We start from the raw sequence: 27,899 nt of genomic DNA, 5'->3' as shown, positions 1-27,899 counted from the left end.
GAGGATGGCGGTTGCTCTTATCTCCTCCGATGCTCTGGACGTGCCTCTCGAAGCCCTGGTACCACGGAGGGACCCCCGGGATCAGCCTCCTGCCGGCGGGGGGCGGGGTCCCGAGGGGGCGGGGCGGGCCTAGGCACTGCCTCCCCCTCGCTGCCGTGGCAACGGGGAGAGCTGCCCCTCCCCACCCCCCACCCCTTTGCGTTGCTATGGCGGCGCGCGACGCGGCCGTTTGGGCGGGCGGCGTTCGGGCCGGTCCCGGCTCCCCTGAGGGGACAGGGCGAGCCGCTGGGCCCGCGGCGGGACGGCTCTTCCCCCTTCAGTCCCGTGCCCTCAAAAGCTGGTGAATCGTCACGTAGATATTTTTAAACCCTCCGAATGTTTTGCCCTGCAGCACTGTTAGTAGACAGTGGAAACCGTGCGGCAGGCATGTCGTTTCACCCTTAGGAGGGCCTTTTCAACCCGAAATGTTTGATCCGCCCTCGGCCCTTTAGCTTGTAAATCGCAGTTCTTCTGGAAACAGGCCTGGAAGTCGGCTGTGGTGGGCCGCATGCAGCCAGTGGGAGCTGTGCGCCTCGTCCCCAGCGGGGAAGTCTGCGAACAGATCTTTGAGGCTGAGGTAAAAAAAAAAGGTCTGGTAAAAGCCAAATGAGCTAATTATGTTGGTCAGTTGTTTGCTGGCTGTTACAAAGTGGTGACCTCAAACCACAGGTCAGTTTCAACCTTTCTGGTTTTTGTTTGTTTAAGTAGAAAATAATTGCGTTATCTTCAGCATATGCTTTCTAATGCGTCTATGAGTGTTCCTGTGTTTTCATCATGTATTAGGGTATGTTAACTGAAGGCAGAATCGTTATGACAGCAGCAAAAGATAAATTAAGAGGCATAGTAAGCCAGACTCAGGCATTTCTCACTCTGCTGTTGACTTCCCTTGTAACAATAAGCAAGGCAGACCATCCAGTTTCCTTCAGTTTCCTCTCTGCAGAAATGGATATCTTTTTTTTCTCATTTTGAAAACAGCCTTGGATGAAAATTGTTATGCATATACCAAGTAGTGTTCATTATTTTACCTTCCTTTTCTGCCCCCTTTCCCCCACTATTTTTATCTATTATTTTGTTGTTATTCTCTGTTCAGTAGGTTGGAAAGAATTCTAACGATTTTGATTATGGTTCTTTGAAGGCTCAGTTAATATGCTCTTTGGATGAAGTAAGGAACAAGACTAGGTTTTCTATAAAGAGTGAAAGGCTCACTTGGGTTAGAGATTCAGAAATTTCTACTGATGCCAGCCTACTACCGTGTTACCAGCAGCAGTGTGTTGAAAGAATGCCCTACAATGACTCCACAGAAAAGCCACCATTGTACAGGTAGAGAACAGAAGCATAAAAACCAATTATATGTTCATGACTATAGGTATGAAGTTGTAAGATTTGCACTGGGAGCTAGACACTCCTGAGTTCTTGGTCACAGCACTAACGACTTGTAATAGACTGTCTCCTTGCCAGATGTAAATTGAGTATGATGAGCTGCTGCCTGTTAAAGTGCAGATTAACAGGCTAATATTTGTAATGGCATGCATATTTTATGGCTTTTCTTTTAAAAAGAAATTATATGTCTTTTTTGTTCAAAGCAGTCTAGTTGTAAGTCAGTCTGATACATATTTTTGAACTATATTTTAAACTATGTTAATGGTTTACATGATGATGCAGTAATGATTATGTAATGAGCAAGAAAAGAAATTAGTGCATCCATCCTTTTCACTTTAACCGTTCTGCTGAATAATGACACCCTTATTCTTACTTCCCCCAAGGAGAAACACAGTGCCCCAGCTGATGGGAAGAGCAGTGGGCAGATAAAGGCTATTTCTACATTTCTTGCTAGTTCTTACTTAACGGTTCATAGATTTTTATACCTTTTAGAGAAAGTATGTATGTCTTTGTAGTTTACACATATTAAATCTAGCATTTATTGCTTTTATGCCATCATAGCAGATCTGAGCCTGTGATCAACATAGGCGAGATAATTACTCACTTCATATCAGAAGCAGCAACATTGATTCTTTGAATCATATTCTTTGGAGTCAGAATGATGCTTATGTTCACTTAAATGTTACATTTTGCCAATTAAATTTAATGTTATACCTGTTGCAAGTCCCTCCTCTTATGTATTTAATACAAATCAAAGCTTTATTCTCTTTCAGAGAAGCTACAACATTTCAAAAGGCTTGGAAAAGTATAGATGTAACTGCAGCAGAGGAAGTCAGAGCCCTACCTGATATTGTTGGTAAAAGTTATTTCCCTTAATGTCAGATATTTTAATTTGTGTTCTTAGGAGCCACCATAAGTATAATGGTTTTAGCTGAACAAGGTATAAAATTGTGGTGGGTTGACCCTGGCTGGGTGCCAGGTGCCCACCAAAACCGCTCTATCACTCCCCCTCCTCAGCTGGACAGGGGGGAGAAAATATAACAAAAGGCTCATGGGCCAAGATAAGGACAGTTTAATAAAGTGAAAGCAAAGAAAAACAAATGATGTTATTGTCTACTTCCCATCAGCAGGCGATGTCTAGCCACTTCCTGGGAAGCAGGGCTTCAGTACGCATAGTGGTTGCTCCGGAAGACAAAAATGCCCCCCCCTTCCATCTCCCTTCACTTAGCTTTTATATCTGAGCTGATGTCATATGGTATGGAATATCTGCTTGGTTAGTTTAGGTCAGCTGTCCTGCTTATGTCCCCTCCCAAGATCTTGCCCAGCCCCAGCCTGCCGTTGAGAGGGGCAAAAATGTTGGAGAAACAGCCTTGATGCTGTGCCAGCACTGCTCAGCAGTAGCCAAAACACTGGTGTGTTATCAACACCTTTCTAGCTACTAATGCAGAGCACAAGCACTATGAGGGCTGCTATGGGGAGAATTAACTCCATCTCAGTCAGACCCAATATAAAAATGAAGCTCAGAAATGACCTGACACATTTTTGATGATTTGTAGGTAATTTTGAAGATGAAGAGTCTACTCAGAGAAAAAATGGTTATAAAATTGTTGATCAATCACAGTTTGTGTTTAGATGGTAAATTCCAGTTATGATGTAAGCAGATCTCATTCTTGGAAGTTGCAATTTTTTGCACCATACCTGAACTTAGTTCATGGCTTCCATGCTTTTATCCTGAAAATCACAAATAAATAAAACCAAAGGAAATTTTAAAATATGCTTTACTATTTTTAACCTACATTTGCATAGATTTCCTTTCCTGTTGAAAGCTGTCACACACTGTAATAGCTGCACAAACTACAGAGGTCAGAGTGTGGATTTAGTGATTCATTGTGTATGCATTATGTGTTCTGCAGCAAAAGTTCCAAGCTATGTCATCCTCATTTCTTTCTTGGCAGTTCCTGAGGAAACGAGGAGTAATATCTTGGAATGCCTGTCAGAACACCGACGAGGCCGTCATGATGAAGCGCTAACCTCCATGTATCATGAGCTTGCCTGCATTGCTAGGGTGAGACTGGATTTTGTAATCTAGATAGTCTAGAGTACTATACTAAGGTCAGGGCCTAATATTCAAAATATCAGACTGACTTCCTTACCTTTTTAGGAGATGGAACCCTTTGTTTTGGAGCCTGGAAAATTACTTCTGGCAAAACTGATGGAATCTGATAGAAAAATTGAACTTCTGTTTAAAAAGATTGAGTTTGACTCTACTCTGGAAGGTTTCTCAGTTGAAGTAAGGCAGCTCATGCCATTGACTCGTCGTCAGTTATTTGTACCTGGTCTGCGTAACATAGCTTCTTATGTCTTGCTTTAGTTTTAAGATATAAATGGTTGGGGGTGAGGGGTGGGTGTACCTTTTTTTTTTTTTTTTTTTTGACATTTACTTTTCAGTGAGATTAAGAGTAAATCCTTCTTGCAGGGTTTGGAAGAACTGTGGAATATCATCCAGCAGGAATCCTTGACCAGAAGGAAGTGGATTAGGGAAATGGATGAATCCCTAAAAAAGGTTGAAAGGAGTCGAGCTGATAAAGTGAGCTGTAGTCTTAATAGCTGTTAATTAAGCATAAGATTACTATTTGCTCATAATGCTGGATGCAGAGCAAAGAGTGGCTTGCCTCCACAGGAGTCAGAGGTCTGCCAGGGGTGCTGCTGTGTAGGTGATTACTGTCTTTTCACCGATAGATCAGTCTCTCATTTTATACCCACATAATCAGGAGAAGATACTTCTTTTCCAGTTGCAAGGTGTTTGTTTCTTTCACAGTTATCTGTAGTAAACATGCAGGGAATATGGGAGCTGCTTTTATTTCTCTGCAGGGTTATTTAGGTCAAACTGTCATCAGGTCTAATGCTATTTTGTTGGGACATACCGATTCTGCAGCTGAGAACGTGCACAGATGTGCCCTAGCTAATTTGCGTTTGGGTAGGCACACATGCTACAGTTACATAGGCTTCAGCTTGACCTGTAAAAGTCATTGAACATCACAGTAAATGTTTGGATAAATAAATGGATAGTCCATAAGGAAGTCCTTGCTGCTTTGTCCTGGTAGGCAAACAAAAGCTATCTGTTGTACCTGTGTCAGTCTGTCCTCTCTTTGTAATGTAGACATGATGAACAGGTCCAACAGTATTACCAGTAACTTTTCTGTTTGATTAGTTATGAAAAATTCCAGAGGTGACCACGTTTGCTTAAATTTCGTGTCCACTTAAAACAACCACTGGTAGATTCACTATAGATATTTGAAAGGAAGTTGGTTAGATTTCTAAATTCAGATTGCAGCCCGTCTGCAGACCAGTCAGTTATCACAGATATTAAAGAGAAATCAGTTGAGCAGTAACAAATTAGAATGTTTTAGTTACTATTTTTATGAACGTTTAAAAACGTCAGTATTTAAGATGGGTATTTTGAGATTCACTTCTCAATCCATCTATCAGCCACTTGAATTTATTTTAATGGAAAAAAATTGTCTTGTTCATATCATTGCTTAATTTGGGAAACTGTCATTTGAGTTATACAGATTTTTCTTTTTTTTTGTTCTTTATTCTTTTATTGCACAGATAACAGAGGTACTGAGGAAGTATACAGTGATACTGGAGGAAATTTCCTTCTTCTTGTCAGCTGATGTTTACAGGTTCATGAATGATGAGGCCACGGTAAACCTTTCATACTCAGAGTCTGTTTTACCTGTGAGAAGATAGCAATCTGAATGTTTCCAGAATGTCTTTTTTTCCAACTGAAATTAATGAATTTCTACCTATCAATCACTGCAGTATAGGAGAGTTTACTATTTTGCAGGATATTCTTTGTCATTCGTATTCTTTTTCCCTCATTTTACATAGAAGAGGCAATAGTTTTTTTTTCATGTTATATGCTGCTTTTATTCCTGTTTTTATTTTTTAATACACAGATGATTAACAGAGCACTGTTGGCTAATCAGAGGGCAATTGCCAAGCTGTTCTTTAATCTAATGAAATCAGAGATGAAGACGGAATTATCACATCATTTGAAATGGCAAGATAGAGTCAAGGACTGGAAGTTCATCCAAAAGAACTATGTAGTTCACAGTTTCAGGTCAGAAATTTTACAATGATATTTTGGAGTATGAGTAGCACAAAGTGACTAGTGTTCACTTGTGTTTTCTATAAACAGTAGTACTTTATCATTTTTCCATTATAAGACTAAAAAGCTAAAGGAAGTTTGCATTCTTTTTTTACCTGGGGTGTATAAAACATATTTTGTATCTGTATTTCAAACATGAAATTTTCCCAAACAGATACTTACTTCAATGTATTCTTCAATCTTACAGAGAATTTATGGCAAATGAAGAAATACAGAATCCCACAACTGTGAAAACAGAAATGGAAAATATGATAATGGATCAGATTTTACTCAGTGAAAGAAGACTGGAGTTTTTGCAGCACCTTGGGTATGACAGAGAACAGGAACAAAGGAAAATAGAATTCTTTCTCAAGTTAATGAGGGACTTGACTACAAAATGCACTTTGCTTCCTTTCAGTGTGCAGTTGAACAATGCAGCAGTAAGGCAGGGCCTAAACGTCTTTTATAAAGCTCTTTTTAATGGAAAAAATGCATTCTTGGTTTTCAACGCACCAGTTACACTAAATAGGGGGTGATCGAGGGCTAGAAATGCAGGAACACAAAAGTAAATCTTACTAACATTTGAAACATAGTAGAAAGGGGCAGACAAGGATGTGGAGATAAGTTAAAAATTGGTGATCTTGTCAAGGCATTATTTCTGTGTGGGAATTTAATTTGTGTAATAAATTATGAAAGGAGTCTTGATAGCAATCTAACACTGCTAAGTTTGAACATCCATCCTGACAACAAGAAGATGGTTTGGGTGCGATGCATTACAATATTTACAGCTTTTCTTTTACAATGTATGTAGCAACAAGATAGATTACAGTTAGTTCCTTGTCAGTAAACAGTGGCCTTGAAAAACAGCAGTCATCTTGTTTTATTTTCATTGCTAATATGGCTGTAAATAAAATAAAGCACAGTAGTATGGTTACTCCGATTCATAATTTTACCCTTTAAGAACTGACTGGATTATATTTTAAGGTATCTGATTCCTGTTTCCTATTTCAACAGTGATTTGTTGCCTCCAACACACACGAACACTGAGGTAAATGAATGGTACAGATCTTTGGTGAATTTAAACAAAAGTATAGGTGAGTTGGGAAATCATTAAAACAGTCTGGAATTCAAGAAATTCTTTCTTTCTTTTTTCCAGGCAGTAATGAGTCAGATGGGTGCTTTGAAAGTATATGTTTGCTATATTCTTTTTTCCATGTGTTTCCATGTATCTTCTAAGCTGCTTGGAGCTAGAAAAACAACCAAAATAAGCTGTCTGTTGCATCACCTCCCTTTTGCCAGCACAAGCATTTTTGCATGGTGAGATCTAGCAGGAACTGACTTGGTTAGAATTAATCTGGGGAAAACAGAAGGTTAATTTTAATGCAGATCAGTTCTCAATCATACCAAAATACTCATTACCTCTTGGAGAATGAGAGGGGAAGTATTTGAGATGCTTCCTTTCTCCGAGTCCTGTAGGGTGCCTTCCCTCAGCGTTTCTACCTTCTCTTTCTCCAGCGCACATCCTGTCTTAATGTTGGTAGCCTGTATAGTAGCAAAGAAGTTGCTAGCAATTGTAAACAACCCACTACTTTTAAGGATAACGATAAAAAGATTTGTATTAAAACATCTTATTTTATTGGCTGATAGTGTCGTACAAGTGTGAAGACACCACTGGGATATATTATCTGTGCTGAGACTCAGCACAGGTCCTCTGTCATTTTTCCATTTCACAGTGCACTGTGAAATACAGAAATCTTTACAATGGTCTGTTCTTCCATATCTTTCAGATACCCACAATGTGCAGTGTATGATGAAGATACGCATCCAGTATGAGATGGTCCAGCAAAAATGTTTGGCAGAAGTGCAGTTATGCAAGGTTAGTATCATAGCTTTGCGAATTCTTGGAAGGATTGTTGGTAACAGTACACAATGTGTTGTTACAGTAATAAAGGTTTGAGGATCCACCAGACATTGAGATAACAAGTGAAATGACTTTTTAACTTCTGTCTTATTCTGTTAGAAAACTTACTGTCCATTCTGTTTCACAGTAGCATGTGGTATTTGTACATCAAATGTGTGAAAAGCAGTAACAAATGCCAGTAATGAAAGTACTGTCTCACACTTAGGTAGAGGACTTGGGGTCAGAACCCTTAGCCTTTGTGCTGAATCTGTCTTATTTTGGGAAAGAAATTCCACCTATCTGCCTCAGTTTCTCACTTTGTGTCCAAATAGAATTGTACTGGTTACTACCAGAATGTGAGATCTTGGAGGTTGAATCATTGTCTACCCATTCACAAGAAAAGAAGAAACTCTAAGCTTAGGTATACTCTCTAAAAGCCACACAGTATTTTATGTTCTATTATGTTCATGTCAATAATTTAGCGTTCTTTTCATTTAGAATAACCTGTTGAATCTGAATGTTTGCACAAAAAAAGAGGCTGAAGAACTTGTGAATTCTGAGTTACTTCCGTTGACTGAGAAACTACAAAGTCAGTTTGAAGAAGAACTGGAGCATATGGATGTACGTTTATTACATCTATTTTTATTACTCTGGGAGTAGTCTGCTCTTCCTGCGCTACTGCCTGAAATGCCATATGCATCTTAGGCTATTGATATCACAATCAATAGAGAAAAGAGGTCCATAGTGTGACTGAACACCTGCCCCACAAATAAAAAAAGTTTGGTGTGATTCAAGGAGTACAGTTCATAATTGTTTGGTTTATATTTGTAACGGGTTATCAGGGATGAATTAGGTATAGCTCATCCTGCCTGGACGCAGAGAGATAGATTTCAGTGATCTCCCTGATCTTTTATGTTTCTGTACATAAAAATGCCTGGGCAATTGTTCCTAAAATGACAGACAGACTTCGGGGCATATGTAGAACATAGTAATTCTGTGCTTTGCAGTACCAGAAGAATAAACGAAAGTTTTGATATCTAAGCTTCTAGAACAAAAATATACATTCTTATCCAGTTTACTTGGACTATTTTTTACTCTCTGAGTAGAAGAGACCATGTTGAATTCTGATAGTGTACTTACAGACAGCCTTTCATCATGTCATATGCCCCCTTACTCATTTATTTCACCTTCCAGCAAACAGTTTAATAATAACCAGTTTACTTAAATGTATTTCTTTAGAGAGACTTCGAGGAGCTGGCTAAACAGAATGAGCAGAATTGTAGAAACTTGTACAGCTATTTTAAAGAGGCAATGGATCTCTGGGATGTCCATCAACTCAAACTGTCCCAGCAGGAAGGTGAACTTCAGAAGAAATTAGATGAATGCAGATGGAAACAGGATAACTCAATACAGGTATAAACATAAAAACAAGGATGTAGTAAGAGGTGAAGAAAGGACTTCTTGATGCAGAGAACCCTCTGGAATTCAAAATAGCTGGTATAAAATTTAAAATGTAATCTTTGACATTTATACTGGAATTTCTACAGGGTAGTTTCATTCTATCAGGTACATTGTTTGCTAACTGCTTGATTCACACTTAATGTACAGTCATATCTTATTTTTGATATGGCAATGGTGATAAAGATTATATTTTATGTATTAAGTGGCTGCAAGTTTCTGTTACTCATAAGATCTTGTGCAGGTATAGAGTCTTGTTTGTATGTCAAGTTTGCATATTATGGCTATAACATGCAACTTGGGGTGGCAATGTCGGAGCTGTTGTTCATTATCTATGAAAGATCTTCACAGTAGAAGAGTTTTGGTGAGGTAGCCTCCCTTCTTGGTGTAGAATTTATGTACATAATTAAATTATTTTAATCCTAAATAATTATGAAGCATTTTAGTAATTATTAAATAATTTTTACTGAGTTCTTTTTATGTGGCCTTAGGTGATGGAAGCTAATCTAGATATAATTTTGGATAAAATGAGAACAGCGAGCTCTGAAGAAAAGCTGAAGGAATATTTGGAGAACACCCTTTCTTCTTTAGATGACATTAGAGCTAGGTATGAATTTTGTAGTGCAAACTTAAAAAGTAAAGCATATCTGAATGTTGGTTGTAGGTCTTGTTTAGTGCTGTAGTGCAAAGGTGTGGAAAAACATGGCTTGCTACTTTATGTAAGAATGTAAAATAAAATAATTTCCATATTGAACAAGGTTAAGGCAAATAATACTCACATTTTAGAAGTAGGATTAAGAAAGACTGGTATCATCTAAAAAATATACCAAATCAGTATTATTATGTACTACACCATGTCACCCATGCCAATGGGATAATTATTTATTCAGAAGGTAAAAGTAGTAGTTCAGATTCTTGAATCGCAGGGATCAGAAGGTAGGTCTGTGCCATCACCTGTGCTCACAGATTTGATCTCTTTCAAAGTCACAATGACTAGAAGTTACTAATAACTTTCAGATAGCCAAAGTATATATGTTGGTAATCTTTCTGTTACATTTCTCATGATTAGGCATTTGCATCTTTAAAAATCACATCAAAATTGGCACATACCACTCTCCTTGCTGAAGATCTTAGCAGCAAGTTTGAGGATTAAATAGCTAGAGAGGAAGCAGTTATATTTTCACACCCAGAAGGTCTTTTCTGTCTGTTAGATTGGAGGCATACTAGAAGAGTGATGTGGACCTGCGCGGCAAATACGCACACGCACACACCTCACACTGTAATTCTGTTTAGAGCTGTTGGTTCAGTACTCTTTATGTTCATTAGGACAATTTAAAAAAAAACTTCAAAGGTAATGCATCTTTTTAGGTGAGTGAAAATACAGTGAGAGGTTGCAGAGGTGGAATGTAATCTATCTGAACATTTGAACACGTACATAGATTCCCCATAATTATCTTCATATAGGAGGCAAAGCAAATGTATATGTAAATGAAAACAGGTGTGAACATTGATTTTCCTTGAATCAAGACTCAGCTTGAACCATTAGTTTTCATTTCCAAGTAAAATGAAAATAAACCAGAAAAGCTTCAGTCACAGCTGAGCATGGTACAGAAATAACATGAAAGACAGTATTTTGACCTCTCACTTCTAATATTCCTTCTGTAAGCACAGGTCTTGAATGGTTTCCATCCAAAATGAAAGATCTTAAATAGTTTATTGCAAATATTTCTTCACTTTGTGCATTTATATATTTGTAATGAACTAATCTCTACTAACAAGCCATTGCAGTGATTGTGTTCAGGCTAAACAGATATAGTACAATGTTTAGCCTAAAGGTTTTATGAGATTGGTCAAAAAGTTAGATTTGGATTTAAAGACATTGTAGTCATATTCCAATTTATTTCTGTACATACTTGAGTCTCTTAAACAGTGATCTTAAATTTGACAGGTATGAGACATTCAACCAAGTTCTAATGGATAAAGTAATGGCTTACCCAGAAGCTATTTTGTGGGAATTGCTTTCTTATAGTATATCCATCAGCCAATATTTTAATGTAAAGGAAATCTTCAAACAGGTATAAAGAAAACAAACTTCTTCTGGTTTAAAATCTTACTGGTGTATTAATTTTTCACTTTGGGGAAAATTTACATTAGCTTTAAAATTTAGATCATATAAACTAAAGCATTGTTTTGGCCGTGGGACTGAAGTCCTTTTGGTAGAAATAGAGGGGGGAAACACAAAAGCTTTCTCTGTCCCACACTTTTAACTCTGTCCTTGTTACAAACTGCATTTTAGCAAATTCACTTGCCTTTTCAAAAGAAAACTGTGAGGTAGCAAAATTACATTAATCAATTTGAGTGTTATAGCTTCTTTAGAAGATAAGTGATCCATTCAAGACTATCATATCTTATTGAAATAGATATATTTTGAGAAGGAATACAGATTTCTTATAAGCAAGCAAATCCTTATTTTTAAATTGTGTGGGGTTTGTTGTTGTTGTTTTGCTTTTAGAACTTGCAAGGAAAGACAGACTCCACATTTCAAGATCAAGGTAATACCTCAATGGTACAAACAGGTTTTTTTGCTTGCTTGTTTTTCAATCTGTATTTCTTTGGATTGTGATCAATAAAACTCTGCTTTAACTGGAAAGAACTAGTTAAGGCTTCAGAAGCTGAACATCTGGTGGAGCAGCAAGCTGAGAGCATTGTGCAAGAAAATGAAGGAGAGGAAAAGACGGACGGTTGTCAACAAGAAAATGAAGAAATAAACACAGCTGAGAATGAGAAGATCTTTGCACAGGAAACTGAAGAAACAGAGGAAAAAGAAGATGGGAAGAGTACTCCTCATGAAAGCGAAGAAACTGAACATGCAGAACAGAGGGTAAGCTTTACACAGGTAAGTGAACAAGAGAATAAATTTGAAGGTGAAGGTAGTCTTGCACAAAATAATGAATAATAGGAAATCTTTTTGCTGAGGTAAGTCTAAATGCCTTAAAGTAGATTAGATTTACTTTGTGCACAAAGCATGCAGGAGTCTTTATTGTTTTCATTTCTTTCTGGACTATTAGGGCTTTAGAGCCTTTTTATGTGCAAATGGAGTGTATAAAACAGTTTACAACCATTCCTTTTGTACTGCTTTTACCCTTGTAAAAGCCTTTTGCATAGAATTTTTTATTTAAATCTCTTTCTGTCTTTCGTCATAGTATTCTTAACCCACAGTGAATGAGCTGTATTTGTATCTAAGTATTATTTTTTCAGGTCTTTAGTCACGTGAATTTATTACTGTAACAAAAACCTTTTAAAACATTGATGACTCATTGATATTGAGACTTGCAAGCATATTCCCTGTATGAATGTTGTCCAAATTGAGAACAAGAGCATAATTCTTAATATCCTTAGGACTCTTACATTAGCTTGTGCACTGTTAATTCTATGCTTCTACCTTTAAAGGCAACAGATGATGATTTCCAGTTGTTTCCTAGGCTATGTTCAACAGCGGCAAGGCAGAAAGCTCTGAAATTGCTGTGGAGACCTTTTCCACTTCTAGTGAAAACTCTTACACAGTTCTTGCAGCTGAAAAGGCAGGAAAGACTGACATCCCAGAGACTTATTTTACAAAATATGAAAAAAAAGAACCACTTCCTATGTACCTGAAATATGTACTTATCAAAGAAACCATGTTTGTAGAGCTGAAAAAACGGTTAGTAGAAAACAGTTTATATTCTTTCTTTCCCTTTAGGTAATAGACAAATTTCAGCTGTTTGGAAGAAACATTAGACTAAAGATGCAAAACTTATCAATTATTTTGATGTTATTCCTCTTTTTAAATTGATAAAAATAAGAGAAAAATTTTATATTGCTTTCCATCCATAGCTCTCAAAGTACCACACAAGCATTTACCTCTTATAGAACATTCATATTTTACAGAAAGTTATTTATTGAGAAAACATATTACAGAAAGGCGAGTAATTTGCCCAAATTCCCTGCAGAGCCATGAAGGTAAAATGCCTGGTACTCATTAGTATGCAGCCAGCTCAAAAACTCTACCAGTATTGCGCAAATGGTAATGAAACCATATCTTCCTATGGTCAGAAGTTAAATTCTTAGAATTAATATATTTAATAAATTCTTATTTATTACTTACTGTTCCTCACTGTAATATTTCTTTTTCAATCATAGGATTCGCCTCTGCTTTTTTGAACACTTGGAGAAATGGTTTGCAGAGTCCTTGCCCAACTCCTGTGCCTTTGTAGCTGCCAAGAAAGAGGAGCTGAATTCAGAACTTCAGCTGCGTCTTCACTTGCATCAGCGAAGGCAGGAAAATATAGAGACACATATCTACAATGTTAGAGCTGGTACCAACTGTTTTTTTTCTCCAAGCATTACATGTCTTCATTTAGAGATGATCATAAGTGGACCAAAATGCATTTCAGTGTCAGTTGACTCAGTAGTAGAGGACAATAGGAAGCAGTTGAGTGTCTACTAATTCCTAGTATAATATGTTACTCATATATTTTAAAAAAGATGGTTATTTTCTATAGCTCATACTGGTTTGTGCTATGTTACGTTTGGAAAATAACCAACAGTGCCTTGATCAATGACTTGATTGTGAAAGATGTAGAACATTCAGTTTCTATTGTCAATATTTGTGAATCGTCATTCTCCTTGGAATTATTTAACAAGAGTTTGCAATGTACAAAAAATAATTTTTAAAGTGTTGCAGAAAAGGAGTTGGCAAGTGTTGGGAGAGATTAAATGCCAGGGCTTGGCTTCTGAATACATGAGAGGAAGGATTTAGCTATATGAAATATCACTAAGCTACAGATTGGGCACTAATCAGAATTCTTTTTTTTGTATGAGAAATGTCAGGTTTTTCTGCTGGAAAAAAATTATTTAAGACAGGTTTGTTGGTCTTTAACATATAAACTAAAAATTCTCTTTTGGGAGAACAGGAAAATAATTTTTCAATTCCACTTTTTCCTGCAAAGAGGACAGGTGCCTTTTCTGGCAGTTTTCTTGAGCTTGATCAGCTGGCTCTTGATTTATCCAACTGTCATTCCAGAAGGGAGACCAAAAATGATCCCCCCCCACCCCCAACATAGGGAGAAGTGTATTTTCCATTTAAAAAAAAACCCAAACAACCCTTTACCTTTGCTTTTGTTACAAGACTGAGAACAGAGAGATAGTAAAGATGTCAGCAGTGACCAAAAATAAAGGAAAAAGAGGGCTTAGTGCAAACAAAAGGCATTTGTGATTTGAATGGGTTAGGAGCTGCCAGGGATATATGTCAAACACAGGATAAAACTCAAAGAAACAGAATTGGATGTATTTTATTTTATGTTTTAGCCACTCTGAGATCTGCCTCGATTTATTTTACCACTGTTTCTGATAATAGGTTGGCTGGTGGTTGTGTATAGTCCACAGTACAGAGGGAGTCATGACCATGTTGTAAAACTTCTTTTCTTGTCAGTGGAACTGTTACTTCACAAAGAGCGTCTAGAGTGCCACTGTGCTGGGGTGGTGGAAGCTCTGAAAAACGAGAGAGCTGAATTTCTCAAATTTTGTGATCAGCAAAATAACATCAGCAAAAACTTACATTCGCGAATCCGTGACATAGAATCTGTCTTCCTCAGTGCTCCTATGACTGAGAAGTAAGTGTGCCACAGGTTTTGCTGGCTGCAAACTTTCATAGTGAAATACTCCTGATTGCTGTCTGAGATGTTCCCAGTTTGCATTCTGAATCTATTTTATATGTCATTACTCTTCAGTGAAGACTGCTTCATGAAACTTTAAAAAAATGTAAAGAATTTTTGTTTCCTTTCTCTCTCCCTGAATAAATTAAAGTCAGTACTGAATGGATGACAATTTTCATATATTTTCAAAGTGCTGGCAGTCTTAAAGTAGAAAAGATGTTTCATCTGTTTAGATTTAATCCAGTTTCCTGAACCTGCACAGTAATAGCAATTGACTAATTGGTTTTGAAGGATACTCTTCAATAGCATCAACTGCTTGCTGATATCTTCCAAGTGTTTATCAGAACAATCGCAGTTCAGTGAGTTGCTTTCAGAATAGTAAAACACTCTTGAGTTCTCAGATTTTGTTCATGTCTTTACGGCCAGCAGTGTCTGAATCATAATGTGTGCTCCTCTTTCTATATGTTTTCCCTGTCTTTTATTATTTGCTGTTAGGTTAGTTTCTTTCAGCAACAGTCTGCACTCAGAGCTACATAATCATCTGGAAGTGATCCAGGTTTCCCTGAGGAGTTACCGGAACTATTTGGAGGAAGCTTTAGGAAAATTAAGGGATTCAAATGTGGATTTTCTCAAAGCTTGCAGGTATAGAGATTTCATTGGAGTGTTGTTTATAAATAGTTACCTATTTCTGGGCATCAGCATCTGTTGCACTGGCAGAACACTAAAATTAAAGTTTATTTTGTTATTCATCTAGTTTGCTATTTAAAAAACAGATTTATTTTGTTAAGCCACAATTATTACACTGTTTTCATCACATTTGTGTTGATATCTATGTTTTAGGGCTGCTTAGCTAAAATAGTCTTTGAGAAAAGGAAGACTCATAGCCAACTGCTTTTACTCTGCTGGTTGCTTTCAGATTATTTTTGGAGGGAGGTAACTTTTCTCCTGAGGAGGTAAAGTATTTCAGCAAGCGTCTTCAGGAAGAAAGTAAGCGTATTGACTCTTTTGAAAGTTTAATCAAGAGAGATATGGAGAAAATGGAATCAAGCTATTTGGAGCAGGTGTGCAGAGTTTCATTTTTTCATATTTGATGTGATTTATAATCAGCCTGCTCCCAGATTAGGACTGTAAGACTGTTCTGTGTGGCAATTACATGATGGAAAAATAAGTAGAAATGGTGAGTTCTATGATTTAAGTTTTAAAAAGTGAAAATTAATTAGTTCTGTCTCTTGTTTCTGGCATTCTTAAAGGCTACTGAACTTATCAACCAGTCTGAAACAAAGTTTCGTTATCTCTTTATGAATCGAGTCTTTGTGGAGAAGATCCAACGATTTCTGACAAATCTACAAGTGCAAATCAAATCAGAGGTACAAACAGAAACATCAGAACTTCATTTAAATGAATTATAATCTTTTATCTTTTATACCATTTAAGAGATTTTTGGCTGAATTCAGAGTTGACAAACGTTAACTGACTTTTTATATTCATTCAAAACCTGTTTTCTGTCATTATCAGCTTAAAACTATGTCTTTACTACTGCTGCAGCTATACTGGAACACTACGGTCTTGCAGCATGTTGAGTATGTTCATCTGAATAGACCAGATTGTTGTGTGGTACAGTAAAGGAGAACACTAAGTGTTGCTTTTGTGAATTATTGTTTTCAGCTTCTCCTCTGAGTACCAGTGATTTGTTTTTACCAGTGAGTCTAGTGGCTTCAAAGTGGAGCCTCTGAAAAACCCTTGAATGGGATTTCACTTCACCAATGTTTGCTTCTGCTTTAGGTAGCAAGTTCCAATTTGCAGGCAGTGACATTAAACTCTTATCTAGAGAAGCTCCATCAGAAGATAGATGCTTGTGCTCATCCTACTGCAGAAAAAGAAGTAAGTTCTAATCAGCACAAAATGGTATTTAATTTGACTTGGTATGAGTTTGATTCACTGTGCATGTTTGTATAATGTATAAACTAACATTTTTGAGGTAGACATGTTTATACACATTTGGGAGGTGGGTGGAAAAAGTACTTTACCACAGAATTTTTGCTCAGGAAGGTCCTGTACCTGTTTTCCTGTTTGCCAAACAAAAGCCTCAGCCTCTATACAATCTCATTACTTCCATGTATGTGTGTCGTGCTTTAAGCCCAGCCAGCAACTAAGCACCACACAGCCACTCACTCACTCCCCCCCCACACACTGGGATGGGGGAGAAAATTGGGAAGGGAAGTAAAACTCATGGGTTGAGATAAGAACGGTTTAATATAACAGAAAAGAAGAAACTAATAAGGAGAATAACACTAATAAAATGACAACAGTAATGATTAAAGGATTGGAATGTACAAATGATGCGCAGTGCAATTGCTCACCACCCGCCGATCAACATCCAGTTAGTCCCCGAGCAGCGATTCTCCTTGTCCCCGCTCTCCCAGTTCCTACACTAGATGGGACGTCACATGGTATGGGATACCCCATTGGCCATTTTGGGTCAGCTGCTCTGGCTGTGTCCTCTGCCAAGTTCTTGTGCCCCCCCAGCTTTCTCGCTGGCTGGGCATGAGGAGTTGAAAAATCCTTGACTTTAGACTAAACCCTACTGAGCAACAACTGAAAACATCAGTGTGTTATCAACATTCTTCTCATACTGAACTCAAAACATAGCACTGCACCAGCTACTAGGAAGACAATTAACTCTATCCCAGCTGAAACCAGGACAATGTGTAAATAAAATGGTGATAGAACAGAGTCAAATGATGTTGTATGCAACAGTCAGCATATTTGAAAAGTCTGAAATAGCTAGTTTGGTAAATACCGTCTGTTTTATCGTATCTTTCAGGCTTTGACTTCTGAAGAGTTGTATGATTTTGCCATAGTAGTGTTGAAAGAACTGAAAAAGAGGAGCCAGTATCTCGACTGCTTGCTAGTAAAAGCTAGTAAAAGCCTGCATGATAGTGTAAGATCGCATTTAAGTTCTCTATATTTTATTTAATATCGAGTGACTTTTTATGTGTATATGTTTTAAAGGTTTTTCAGAATCTGTGCTTTGACTTTTCAAATGAAGAAGGATGCTGCATTATGGCAAGCTGTCCAAGACATTGTAACATTAGGTCAGCTTTTTTAATAGGCTGAGTAAATCAGTCACCACTGAGTTTACTAAATGTTAAAGATGCACAGCATCACAGTAAGTTGCTCAGTTCTTCGCAAAAGTTTATTTTCAAGGTGTAGCACTATTCATAGATACATATTTCAGGGGTTTCTTTCAATAATTAAAAAAAATTTATCAAGTGTACCTGAAGAGATTTTTTTTTTTTTATCAAGTGGTATTTTTTTTTTCCCTTCCTTGTCTGGAAAGTCTGTCTTCATGTTGTAATCTACAGTGGATCACTGTTTTTAGGGTATATACTTAAATTCTGCTTATGATAGTTATGAGAATCTACTCAACTATTTTTAAATGTCTCAGAGTTGTATAGCTGTAACAACATTACTACTAGAATTATAAAAACCTTTCTTTCAGCCTGTGAAGGAAAATAGTGCATGTTTGGAAGATCTGCTTTAGTAATCAGTACCTACATGTAATGGTTTCACTAATTGCCTGCTACAGTCAACAGGGTTTCATTTTTCTTCCAATTTCAGGAGGACTTTACCCCTCTTGCAATGGATGTTACGTTACAAGGTCCAATTGCTGTTGCCATTCGAACAGAGTGTCTCAGAGATGAGAATAAAGTGATGGTGATGGGGCTGGATCCTGTCAAATTTCCTTTGTTAAATCCAAGCAGAATGGGAAAGTCTGCAGTTGATGATTTATCAATAAGCGTTATCAAAAATTTACTTGAGTAAGTACTTGTTTGCCTAAAGGTATTTTTCTGTCATTGTCTTTATTTATGTTTTCTTTGCTATATATACCTCTTCTCTTCATGAGGCTCATGATAACACTACAAGGGGCTTCACTACAGTATTCTTAAAATTTATATTCCAGAAGCATATAAAGGTTTTCCTGAATTTCTATTTTGTAGTTTACCTTTGTACATACAGAACTATTGAATTTATTGTTCGTAGTAATACTACTACATACTTTCTGATCAGTCTAGCTTTAAAAATCAGTCTAGCTGAGACTCCTTTCTTTTTACGAGCAAGATTTCTAATAGCCAAATTACCCCATTGTGAGTAATAAGTGACATCTAGTTTATAGCACTATGATAAATTTTAGGTATTAAATTTTTGTCTTCTAGAGCCTCATTTTACTTAAAAGGTGATTAGATGCTACATAGTTGAATGAACATACAAAGTGTGAAATGAACAGTGTGGCAAGTGTGTGATTTGCAAATAAATATTTTAATGCAGTTTTGCTTGTAGAAATTCCAAAATTCCAGATAAACAATTAGTTGGTCCCATGGAAGTACTTACATTTACACTGTCAGTTGTGAAAATAATCCTATCTGTTAAATATTATCTCAGAAATTTAACTGCACTTAGCACATGGTAGGGATAGAGAACTTACATAGTTCTCTATATAATATAGTATATAATATAAAATAGCAGGGTATTCAGTAGCCGCTTAGCTCTTTTTTTGTTTCAGAATTCAGCCGTCCAGAAAATCTTCAGGCCTAAATCAGGAGAGAAATGATCACTCAGATTCATTAGGACCAGGTATGCCAGCATTTCTTTTAATATATTACATTCATCTAAATTGTAGTTCCTAGCATCTCACTGAGCAGGTCTAGCATGTTCCAGGCCAGTTGCTTACATGCTAGCTCTAATAGAGTTGTACATCCCAACTTTTTTCTTGGATAACTTTACTTTGCAATAAGAAGATGATTTTTGGCTCTTAACCAATGAAAACTGCAGAATGAGATAATAATTTTATGAAGAGTACCCATGTTTGTGATAGCAAAAGGGAAAAGGGGTGGAGAAAAGAATTAGAAGAGAAGTCGTGAAAATATGTAGGGGATCAGGGATCCTTCTCACAGTGTATTACCATTCACTCAAAGGTGAGTGGAGGGGTAATCCCAACAGCTCCCTACCTAGCGTTCCCATTTCCTCATCTCTCTTCTCCAGAGCTTGACTCCTCCAGTCACTTCCAAAGGTATCATCTCTCTCTTCCACATTCCTAAGTCCCCATCACAGCCAAGACTATGAATATAGCCCATTCATTCTCCTTCTTATTCCCTGCCTTAATGTTGTTTTAAATCTCTTCCCATCTACCATGTCTTTTCTATGACATTCCCATCACTCATGTGCCAATGCACAACCTTTATTGCTGTTGCCACTGCTGGGTTAGTTCAGTTCTGTCTGTCTGAAATTATTGTTCCTGTAGTTGTCCCCTTAATGTTGTAAAGAAACATTATAGAAATGAGAACATAAAGCATATAACCATATAAAAAAGACTTCAGTTGGCATTTATACAATGTTCTTCATCTGTCCTTGTTAAATATAAAGCAATTCTTCCCACATCAAAGAAGAATGCTCACTTAAATGTATCTGATGAAGGTCCTCAGATCTCTGCTACTTACAGCCATGCAGGTCGGACGACCAAGAAGTCAACTTTTAACAAAAAGTTGCCAAAAGGAAGGTAAGACCCTTGAAAGGAGGAATTCCACTTATAATATTCCTATGCAGAAATTTACCTAACCTTTGTCCACTGCCTGTTCTTTGAAAAATTCTTAACACTTATTTGTATTAGCCTTCTTTCCAACTATGCTTATCATTTGGGATCTCTTCCCTGTTTATGTCATCATGATCACCTCTGCATTTTTTTTTTCAGATTTTGGCTGGAAAAACATTCTTCTTTTTCTCTTTCATCTGCTGTTGTTTTGTATTTTGAAGTTGTTGAAATATAGACTAACCCCATTCAAATCAATATGGCTTAATTTTCAGGTCTGGTGTCTACACAGTATGTCTTCTGTTTAGTCCATACATAGATGAAATGAGCTACTGTAACAGTGAAAACAACAGAAAAGTTTTGAAGAGCTGTTGAGGAGAGAATCCTGAGAATTTTTTTCCATCAAAAAGTTATTTTTATATAATACTAGTGTTACAGTTACATTTTTCTAAATTTTTCTTCAGTTTCATATCCATCATATGACTGACTAGCTCAAATAATCAGCCAGAGAAGGAAAATACTTGTAGATAGTTTCAAATTAATGTTTTGCCTCCCTAGGAAACAGAAATACACCAGACCAGTCCTCAGTGACAAGAGATTCCAGATATTTGGAGAGAAACCTCCAGAATCTGAGTAAGTAATGTATATTTGCGGAAATAGAAGTTAATCTGCAAAAAGCCCTACCTATCTATTTATCTATCTATTTATAAACATGAACTACAGAGTTCACCGTTGAATTTTGAGGTATTTAACCTTGATATTTATGGATTAAAGTGTTTACAGAACAGTTCCTTTTTGCAGCATAATAATAGTGAATATAAAAGTAATCCATTTTATTCTGTTTAATGTCTGAAATGGGTGCCCTCATTGGAGTTCCTTTTGTACATTTACAAAAAATGGGCTGGAAAATGTAAAATACCCTGTCTTTCAGTTATTTTCACATCTAAAAAAATCAATAAATTTTATACACTACATTATTGTGCTCAATATTACATTTATATGAATAAACAAGGAACAAACTGTTTTGGAGGTGATTTTTAAATGGTTCCATTCTCCTTCTCTAAGAAAATGATCATATTTTTTCTTGATAGTTGTACTATATAGAATGGAGCTATTTCATATGTGCCATGCAAAACTATTAAAATTAATGTCTAAGATGTTTAAGTGCTTAGGAATTTTGTTCCACATTGTGTTTCAAAATACTTCCAGGAAACAGCTAGACCCACCTTCAAATGTTTTTGGTTTATCTAAAGTGCATGGTAAGCTCATAAGGTAGGTTTTCAGCACAGGAAGTTGGCTAAGATTGCTTTTTTGTTCCAGTGACATGGAGGTGTTCTCCAGTAAGTATTTACAATAGCTCAGAGTCCTTGCTTCTTCTGAAGAGAATCTGTACTAATGGGGGTGAAGATTCTTAGGCTTTCTGAATATTTTTTTGTGTATGCTCTGAAAAATGTATTAAAGTAAACCTGAACAAAATATTTGAAAAACCATAGATATTACCAGTGTGATCATTTTACAGCATGATTGTCTGGTTTTTAAAGTTTTATTTATTTTGTTTGCTTTCAGTACTTTTAAAGGGATTATTATGAATATTCTCTGGACAGGTAATAACAGCTTGCTCTGCCTTGCTGAGGTAAGAAAACCCAGTGTTCTTCAGTCACTTTTGCTTTCATAGGTCTACTCCTGTGTCAGCTAAATAAATTGGTTCTTTACAATGTTTGGATGAACATCCAAAAATTTTCCTTTCTTCACCAGTGCATCTAATTATAAAATAGTATTTGACAGAGTGTATTTTTAATCACAGGTTTCTTTGTAAATATTAACTAAGCATTTCAGAATCAGAGGAAGAAAACTGGTCTCAAATAAGAGGGTGGTTGGTAGCCTTGTGTATCCCTGCTACTGTTATATGCCTAGATGTGACTTGTTTGAATGTGTTATCAACAACTTTTCTCTTTTATCTTTACCTCCTGAAGGAGTTCTACCAAAAAGAGAACCCTCAAATCACAATGCTTGAAGATCTGCCAGAGACATTTGAACATTGTGCAGAAGTGCTCAGACAAAATCTATTGTCATACCAAAGGCAGACAGATGATTACTACAATTCCTGTCTTACAGGTAAATTCATTCAGTTAAGACTTTCAATTTCTTGTGTATGTAATTTTTCAGTTATGTGAACTGAAAATTGCAGTGATGGAGAATTATGTAGCTTTCTTAATCCATCACACTCAGTGGGAAAAGTCCAGTTGATTTTACTGGAAATTGGGCCAATATTCTCTTTTAATATAGTATCAGCTACAAAAAGCATGGCAGAAGAATTTGACTAAGTTGAAAGACCCGTACAAGGTCCTATTTTTAGCAAGTGTATGTTTTTCAAAGCATTGGACCTAGAAAAAGGAATGGCAGAGACAGAATCTCTGTGAGAGAAAATTCCAGGTTGTTTGACCCTTGCAGTGTCATTCAACACAGGTGAGTAGTTTGGGATTTTTCTTCCTTGCAATGAGTAATTCTGTGTCACATACACACACTGTCTTTTCCAAAAAGAATTTCAGGATCAGTTGAAGTTGTTTGAGAAGGAGCTCCCTTATGTCTCCCAGTTGGCAGTTGATGGTCTTTTAAAAGAACATGAGCAGAAGCTCAGCTATTCCACTGGTCAGATTCGGCACCTCTTCAATAGACAGCTGGAAGACTGGGAGAATGAGAAGGTATGTATCATGGATGTGTTGGAATGCTTCCAGTGTAAGCAATGCTAAATGCATCAAATTATAAAATTTGATTTTTATTAATCTCACTGTTTGCTTAATCACTTACTGTTGAGCTAGCCACAGATTTAGTTTCTGTGTTTGCAGTTAGTCTGTGTAGTTCTACTGGAAGCTTTGTATTTCTAGTAACTCAGTCCCTTCTCTCACTGCTTCCAGCACTGGGATGCCTCTTTATAATCTTATACGGCTCTGCCTGCCATCTTACACTTAGATTGTAAACTCTTTAAGGGCTGTGACATTGTGGTATGGCTATACAGCTCATACTGTATGGGTGCGCTCATTTGTAGGTGCTATGACATACAGATAATGAAATATCATTATACACTATCTTTCAAAAAATAGGTATATTTTGTCCAGTAATACCGGAACTGATAACAGAATCATAATGGAGATCATGCAGAAAATGTTATAGAGTAGTATCTTGAGATTTTGTCCCTTTGAGTGTTATGTTAAATTCAGGAAAAAATACAAATACAGAGATACAAAAAATATCTTGTTTACCACTTGGTAGGAGAGATTCTTATTTGTTGAAAACAAAGACCAAGATGAGATCAGAGGCCCTGTTTTTCAGCAGATAGGCAATTTGGTATACGCTGCACTACAAGGTTTATCTCTAGACAGCCAAGGAATAGACTAAATTTTCTTTGTCTTTCTGAATACTTTTATATAAAATGTGTGGGATTTACTTCTTTCTTATTATGACTCAATTGCATATACTTTACTGAAGACGTTTCTTTCTTATGTATTTACTTAAAGACTGCGCACAAGAATCAATTACATCCCTCCTTGGGACACCCAGACAACTTACTTCAGCTGGACACTTTGTGCCAAGAGGAAATAAAAAGGCAAAAAGACCAAGCTGATGGTATTCGTCTCAATACACAGATGCTGCAGGTAATTGTAAAGCCATTGTTTAATATGAACTTAGATGTTGCATTTGGAAAGGAAAGTACCCTTGGATACATTTTTCCTCCCCATCAAAAGTAAACTGGAAAATATTTTCAGTTTTAGGCAATCCTGTTCATATATCTTTTAAATTTTAAGTTATTTATTATCAGCATTAGATCAAGATATACATAAATGCATATGCACATGTACACATGCATAAATTTATTGTGGGACTAACTGATCTTTTCTATTACTCATAGAACATAATGAGGAAGAGATGACTTAGATCTTAATGGTAGAATTACTGGATGTAAGTCTAAATTGGGAGCAACAGGGACATCCTCTGGTTAATTATATTACTTGCAGCCAACAAATGCCTGGAAGGGTTTGTTTCTTCTGTGTGCATTTTGTTAGTGCAGATAATTGACATTTTTCTACACAAGATTAAGAATGGGAATAAGCAGAATTTTACAGGAGAGGTTCAGGAATCAAAACACTTTTCCCGCTACATCCCCTAGGGTTATTGAAGGTCAGTTCCTCAGCATTAAAACTCTTTGTTTACTTCTCTCAGGCCACTCACTTACTCAAAATTCTACACTGTCTGCAGAGTATATATATTTTTAGTTCCAAAGTAATATCTCCTTCTCCTCTTAGCTCTGCACACACACAGAGAAACACACACACCCTGTTTTAGAATAATACCTGGCCAAAGCACTTCCACGCGAAGTACCCAAATTCCAAAATGGCCTTTCCTTTGGGCAGAAGGATGCATTTACAGATAGCTGGTTTTATCAGGTTTAGGTACTTAACCCAAATAATACAACTACTGGGCACCTATACACAGAACTCTCTAGTTTTTTGTACTTTACTTTAGGTAATCAGGTAGTGATAAGAATACTGCAGAGAGGCACTTCTAGACCCTTTTGTGTGCAACTTAGAGCCTTATGTCTGTTATCTGCAGCTGCTGCAAAATGTCAAGGTTGGATACTTGTGTAGTTCCTTTGGAGCTAAACTAAAAGGAGAGGAGATCAAATTATCAAAGGAATTCCTCTCACTTGTCTCCAATGTCCCAACAGGACTGTGCTGTGGAGTGTGCTCAGAACTTTTTTTCTGCACTAGCTGCCTTGACTGAAAAGCTGCTTCTCGAATTAGATGAAAGTATCACTATTGATGATGTACAAGTAGCAAGTAAGTACAGAACAGATTGCTTGTTCAGGCCTCCTGCTTCCCTCTCAAAGATTGCAGCAGACTTTCCTAGGAAGAGGAGACTTTTATATGCCATAGTACTTTAAATGGAAAGATTTGTATGCGCAAGCATGCAAAGATATTTCTTGAAAGTGAAGAGCACCTAGCTGCTTATAGTTACTCCAAAACAATGGTGTTGCTGCCATTGTTTTGTTGCTGCTGAGTATATCTTCTATTATCTCCCAGAAATTGAAATACCAAGACAGAAGACATCCACTTTAATCCGTCGTAAACAAGCTGGACTTCCTCTAGAAATCTCTGAAGTTAAACAGTTAATTGAACGTGGGAGCAGGTAATATTTGAAGACACTGAACACTGTAATTTCTCTAAACTGGTATCAGGCACTGTCCTCATAGATTTTTTTTGCTGCACTTGTTGAAACTGCTGAATACTATGCTCATCGTTAACTCATGTCATTTAACTAGTTGTGGGGCAGTTTGGGTGGGTAATGATTTTAAAGAAAGAATAGCAATGGATCCAAATAAAAGTCACTTAACGTATTTTATTGTAAAGCAATAAAATTTCAATATTATTGCTATGCCACTTTGCTAGCCACTATTTATCAATACAACACTTTTAGATCTATGAATATACTGTGTATTTTCACTCAGAAGATATGAATTCTATCTACTGTGCAGAGATCCTGAAGTTTTAAAAGAAAAAGTGGTTATACTAAATCAGGTAGTTTTTAGGGTAAACCTTTTGTGGAGATTAAAAAAAATAATTAATCTTTTGCACTTTAAGTACAAGTAACATGAACTGGTATGATCTGCTCTGTTTTTTAAATTCCTCTCTCATGTGTTTTTTGTTTGTTTGCTTGGTTGGTTTGGTTTTTTAAAGGACTTGGCCAGGAATATCCATGACTACTCTTACAGACAATTCAGACTATATTCTTTGCAGAGAAACTGCATCAGTTACAACAGCTAAGACTACACTGGGCCACGTAGCAGCAGTAGAAGCAAGAGATGCTGTGTATAAGGTTGGTCTGTGGGAGAGAACTGTGAGTGGGGCTGCTACTGTTATGAGATTGGTGTTTTAAGAAGAAAGTTATAGCTATTTATAAGTTTTTAATATACACAGTGTTTTCAGATCTTAAAGCCATATTAACTGTGTGTAGAAATCCCCTCTTGTGTCACTTTCTTTGTGATGTTGTCAAAAGCAGGCAGAGTTGGTTTCTCAGGGAGCCCTCTCATTCAGAAACAAGAGAGAATTGTTTCAGCAGAGAAGCACGAATGGTGTCAGAAACAAGAAATTTCATGCATTTCAGCAGCATCACAATTTGAAAAGTAGCTGCTGCCACAGTGCCATTTCAATACAGCTTGCTTTCCACTCACCTTTCTTTCTAAAGCCTACAGCTCTAGGCTTAGATCATGAAGGCTGATTATTCCATAAAAGTTGAAGGGCTGTAAGATATTTCATACATATCTTACATCCTGAACTGTCACAGATCATTGTTTCCACCATAAAAATGATGACTCTTTCTTCACTAAGTCTGCTAGAAGAATGGACACATTCTAGACAACTCTGAGACTCTGACTTGCACTGATGATAGTTTGTGAAACGGTAGTGTTCAGTAATTAGGAGAATATTCTTACGTTAAATCATTTGGAAGTAAATGGTCTGTGTTTATGCATCTGTCGTGGAAGTAATAGTACTCCCAGTGAACTGAATTAATTTTTAAAAAATGTATATTTTTAATAGGGAAGTGTAAAATACACTGTCAACAATGGCAAATGCCGTCAAAACTATAAATTTGCATGAGTGTTTTATGTATCTAGCCACGTACCTATGCACCTGGTTACAGTACAGTTTTGAAGTGAACACAGGTTGTCAGCAGGGTGTGATACAGTAAATGCATGCCACAGAAATATTTTCTTGAATGTATATTGCATTAAAAAGACAGTATTTTATATTTTGGAGCATGGACTCTTTAATAAAGGTGCCTTGAGGTATTCGTGATAGTCTACAAGCTTCTGTTTAGGTGAAATACCTTTTTAGCAGCTTTGTAATAGTTCAGTTCATACTCACGACTTAGGAAGTTCCAGCAAGAGCCAGAGTGCATTCTGTGTTTGAGATGCATGCTTTCCTCTCTGTTCTCTAGAGAAGGCAGCTCTTTAATCTCAGGAGCTAATGGAAGTGAGATGAAGATATTGCATTTTTAGCAAAATTTAAATATTGCTAATAATTTAGTTTCAGAAGTCTTTAAAAGGAACACAGAAGGAAGACAGTGAATAATTCATTGTTCATATAATTCTATTGTCAAAGGCAGAAAATAAGTGGCCTGTATGCAATCTTCTGGCACAGTGGATCAGGACCTGGATTTAGGCAGTGTAAAATTATATTTCATCACTACCAATTTTGTCCTTTATTGTTGTTGTTGTTCATACAGAAATACAAATGTAGACTTGAGCAGCAGTTTGCCCAGATCAAGGAAGAAAGTACAGCTCAGCTGCTGACAATTCAGCGTTGGGAAGATTGGTGGAAACGATCCATCCAGAAGATTAAGCAACTCTATACATGAGATCAGTCAAATCTTGTTGATATCCTTCTGATCATTGTTGGTGCAAAACTGACAAGTTTGTACTAATATCAGTGATGTTACACATTTAGTCCAACAGAATTTTCTTTTTTTTTTATATTTTATTTATGTTGCACTGAGCAAGTGCAATGGTGAAAGGAGCTATTTTTTGCCTCTTGAAATAAAAAATCTGACGAATGTGCTATAAATGAAATGTAGACTCTGTGCAGTGCTTCCTAGTCGGATCTCAGCCAAAGTAAAGTTAACTCATTGCGGTGC

At 36.8% G+C, this 27,899-nt stretch overlaps 1 protein-coding gene across 2 annotated transcripts; it reads left to right on the top strand.

The window, feature by feature from the left end:
* The first annotated feature begins 189 nt into the window (after positions 1-189).
* Positions 190-27,834, top strand: CCDC180 (coiled-coil domain containing 180). Of its 2 annotated transcripts, none has more exons than XM_069770832.1 (37): positions 190-616; positions 1,175-1,359; positions 2,193-2,275; positions 3,375-3,484; positions 3,581-3,709; positions 3,896-4,006; positions 5,032-5,127; positions 5,382-5,545; positions 5,781-5,900; positions 6,587-6,666; positions 7,360-7,448; positions 7,971-8,093; positions 8,712-8,885; positions 9,422-9,537; positions 10,879-11,005; positions 11,443-11,482; positions 11,582-11,811; positions 12,413-12,630; positions 13,110-13,285; positions 14,401-14,581; positions 15,119-15,265; positions 15,540-15,684; positions 15,874-15,990; positions 16,406-16,504; positions 17,448-17,564; positions 18,245-18,444; positions 19,188-19,258; positions 20,048-20,180; positions 20,769-20,843; positions 21,777-21,843; positions 22,184-22,325; positions 22,752-22,912; positions 23,726-23,863; positions 24,934-25,045; positions 25,289-25,394; positions 25,943-26,081; positions 27,492-27,834. In XM_069770832.1, exons 1-37 carry the CDS (start codon positions 548-550, stop codon positions 27,621-27,623), a joined length of 4,722 nt encoding a protein of 1,573 aa, XP_069626933.1. In that variant the 5' UTR covers positions 190-547; the 3' UTR covers positions 27,624-27,834. The 2 variants fall into 2 exon arrangements, with proteins under 2 accessions (XP_069626933.1, XP_069626932.1); XM_069770831.1 differs by having other exon boundaries at positions 11,582-11,826.
* Positions 27,835-27,899: the final 65 nt, after the last annotated feature.

The sequence above is a fragment of the Haliaeetus albicilla genome, chromosome 26 (assembly GCF_947461875.1).
Source record: "Haliaeetus albicilla chromosome 26, bHalAlb1.1, whole genome shotgun sequence".
NCBI lineage: Eukaryota > Metazoa > Chordata > Aves > Accipitriformes > Accipitridae > Haliaeetus > Haliaeetus albicilla.
Note: the sequence above shows the minus strand (reverse complement) of the source record. Positions and strands in the feature narration are given on the sequence as shown.

Coding starts and splice junctions, on each gene's coding strand:
- CCDC180 (XM_069770831.1), top strand. CDS start 548: ATGCAGCCAGTGGGAGCTGTGCGCCTCGTCCCCAGCGGGGAAGTCTGC. Junction 1,360..2,192: donor GAAAAGCCACCATTGTACAG/GTAGAGAACAGA, acceptor ATTCTCTTTCAG/AGAAGCTACAACATTTCAAA. Junction 3,485..3,580: donor AGCTTGCCTGCATTGCTAGG/GTGAGACTGGAT, acceptor TTACCTTTTTAG/GAGATGGAACCCTTTGTTTT.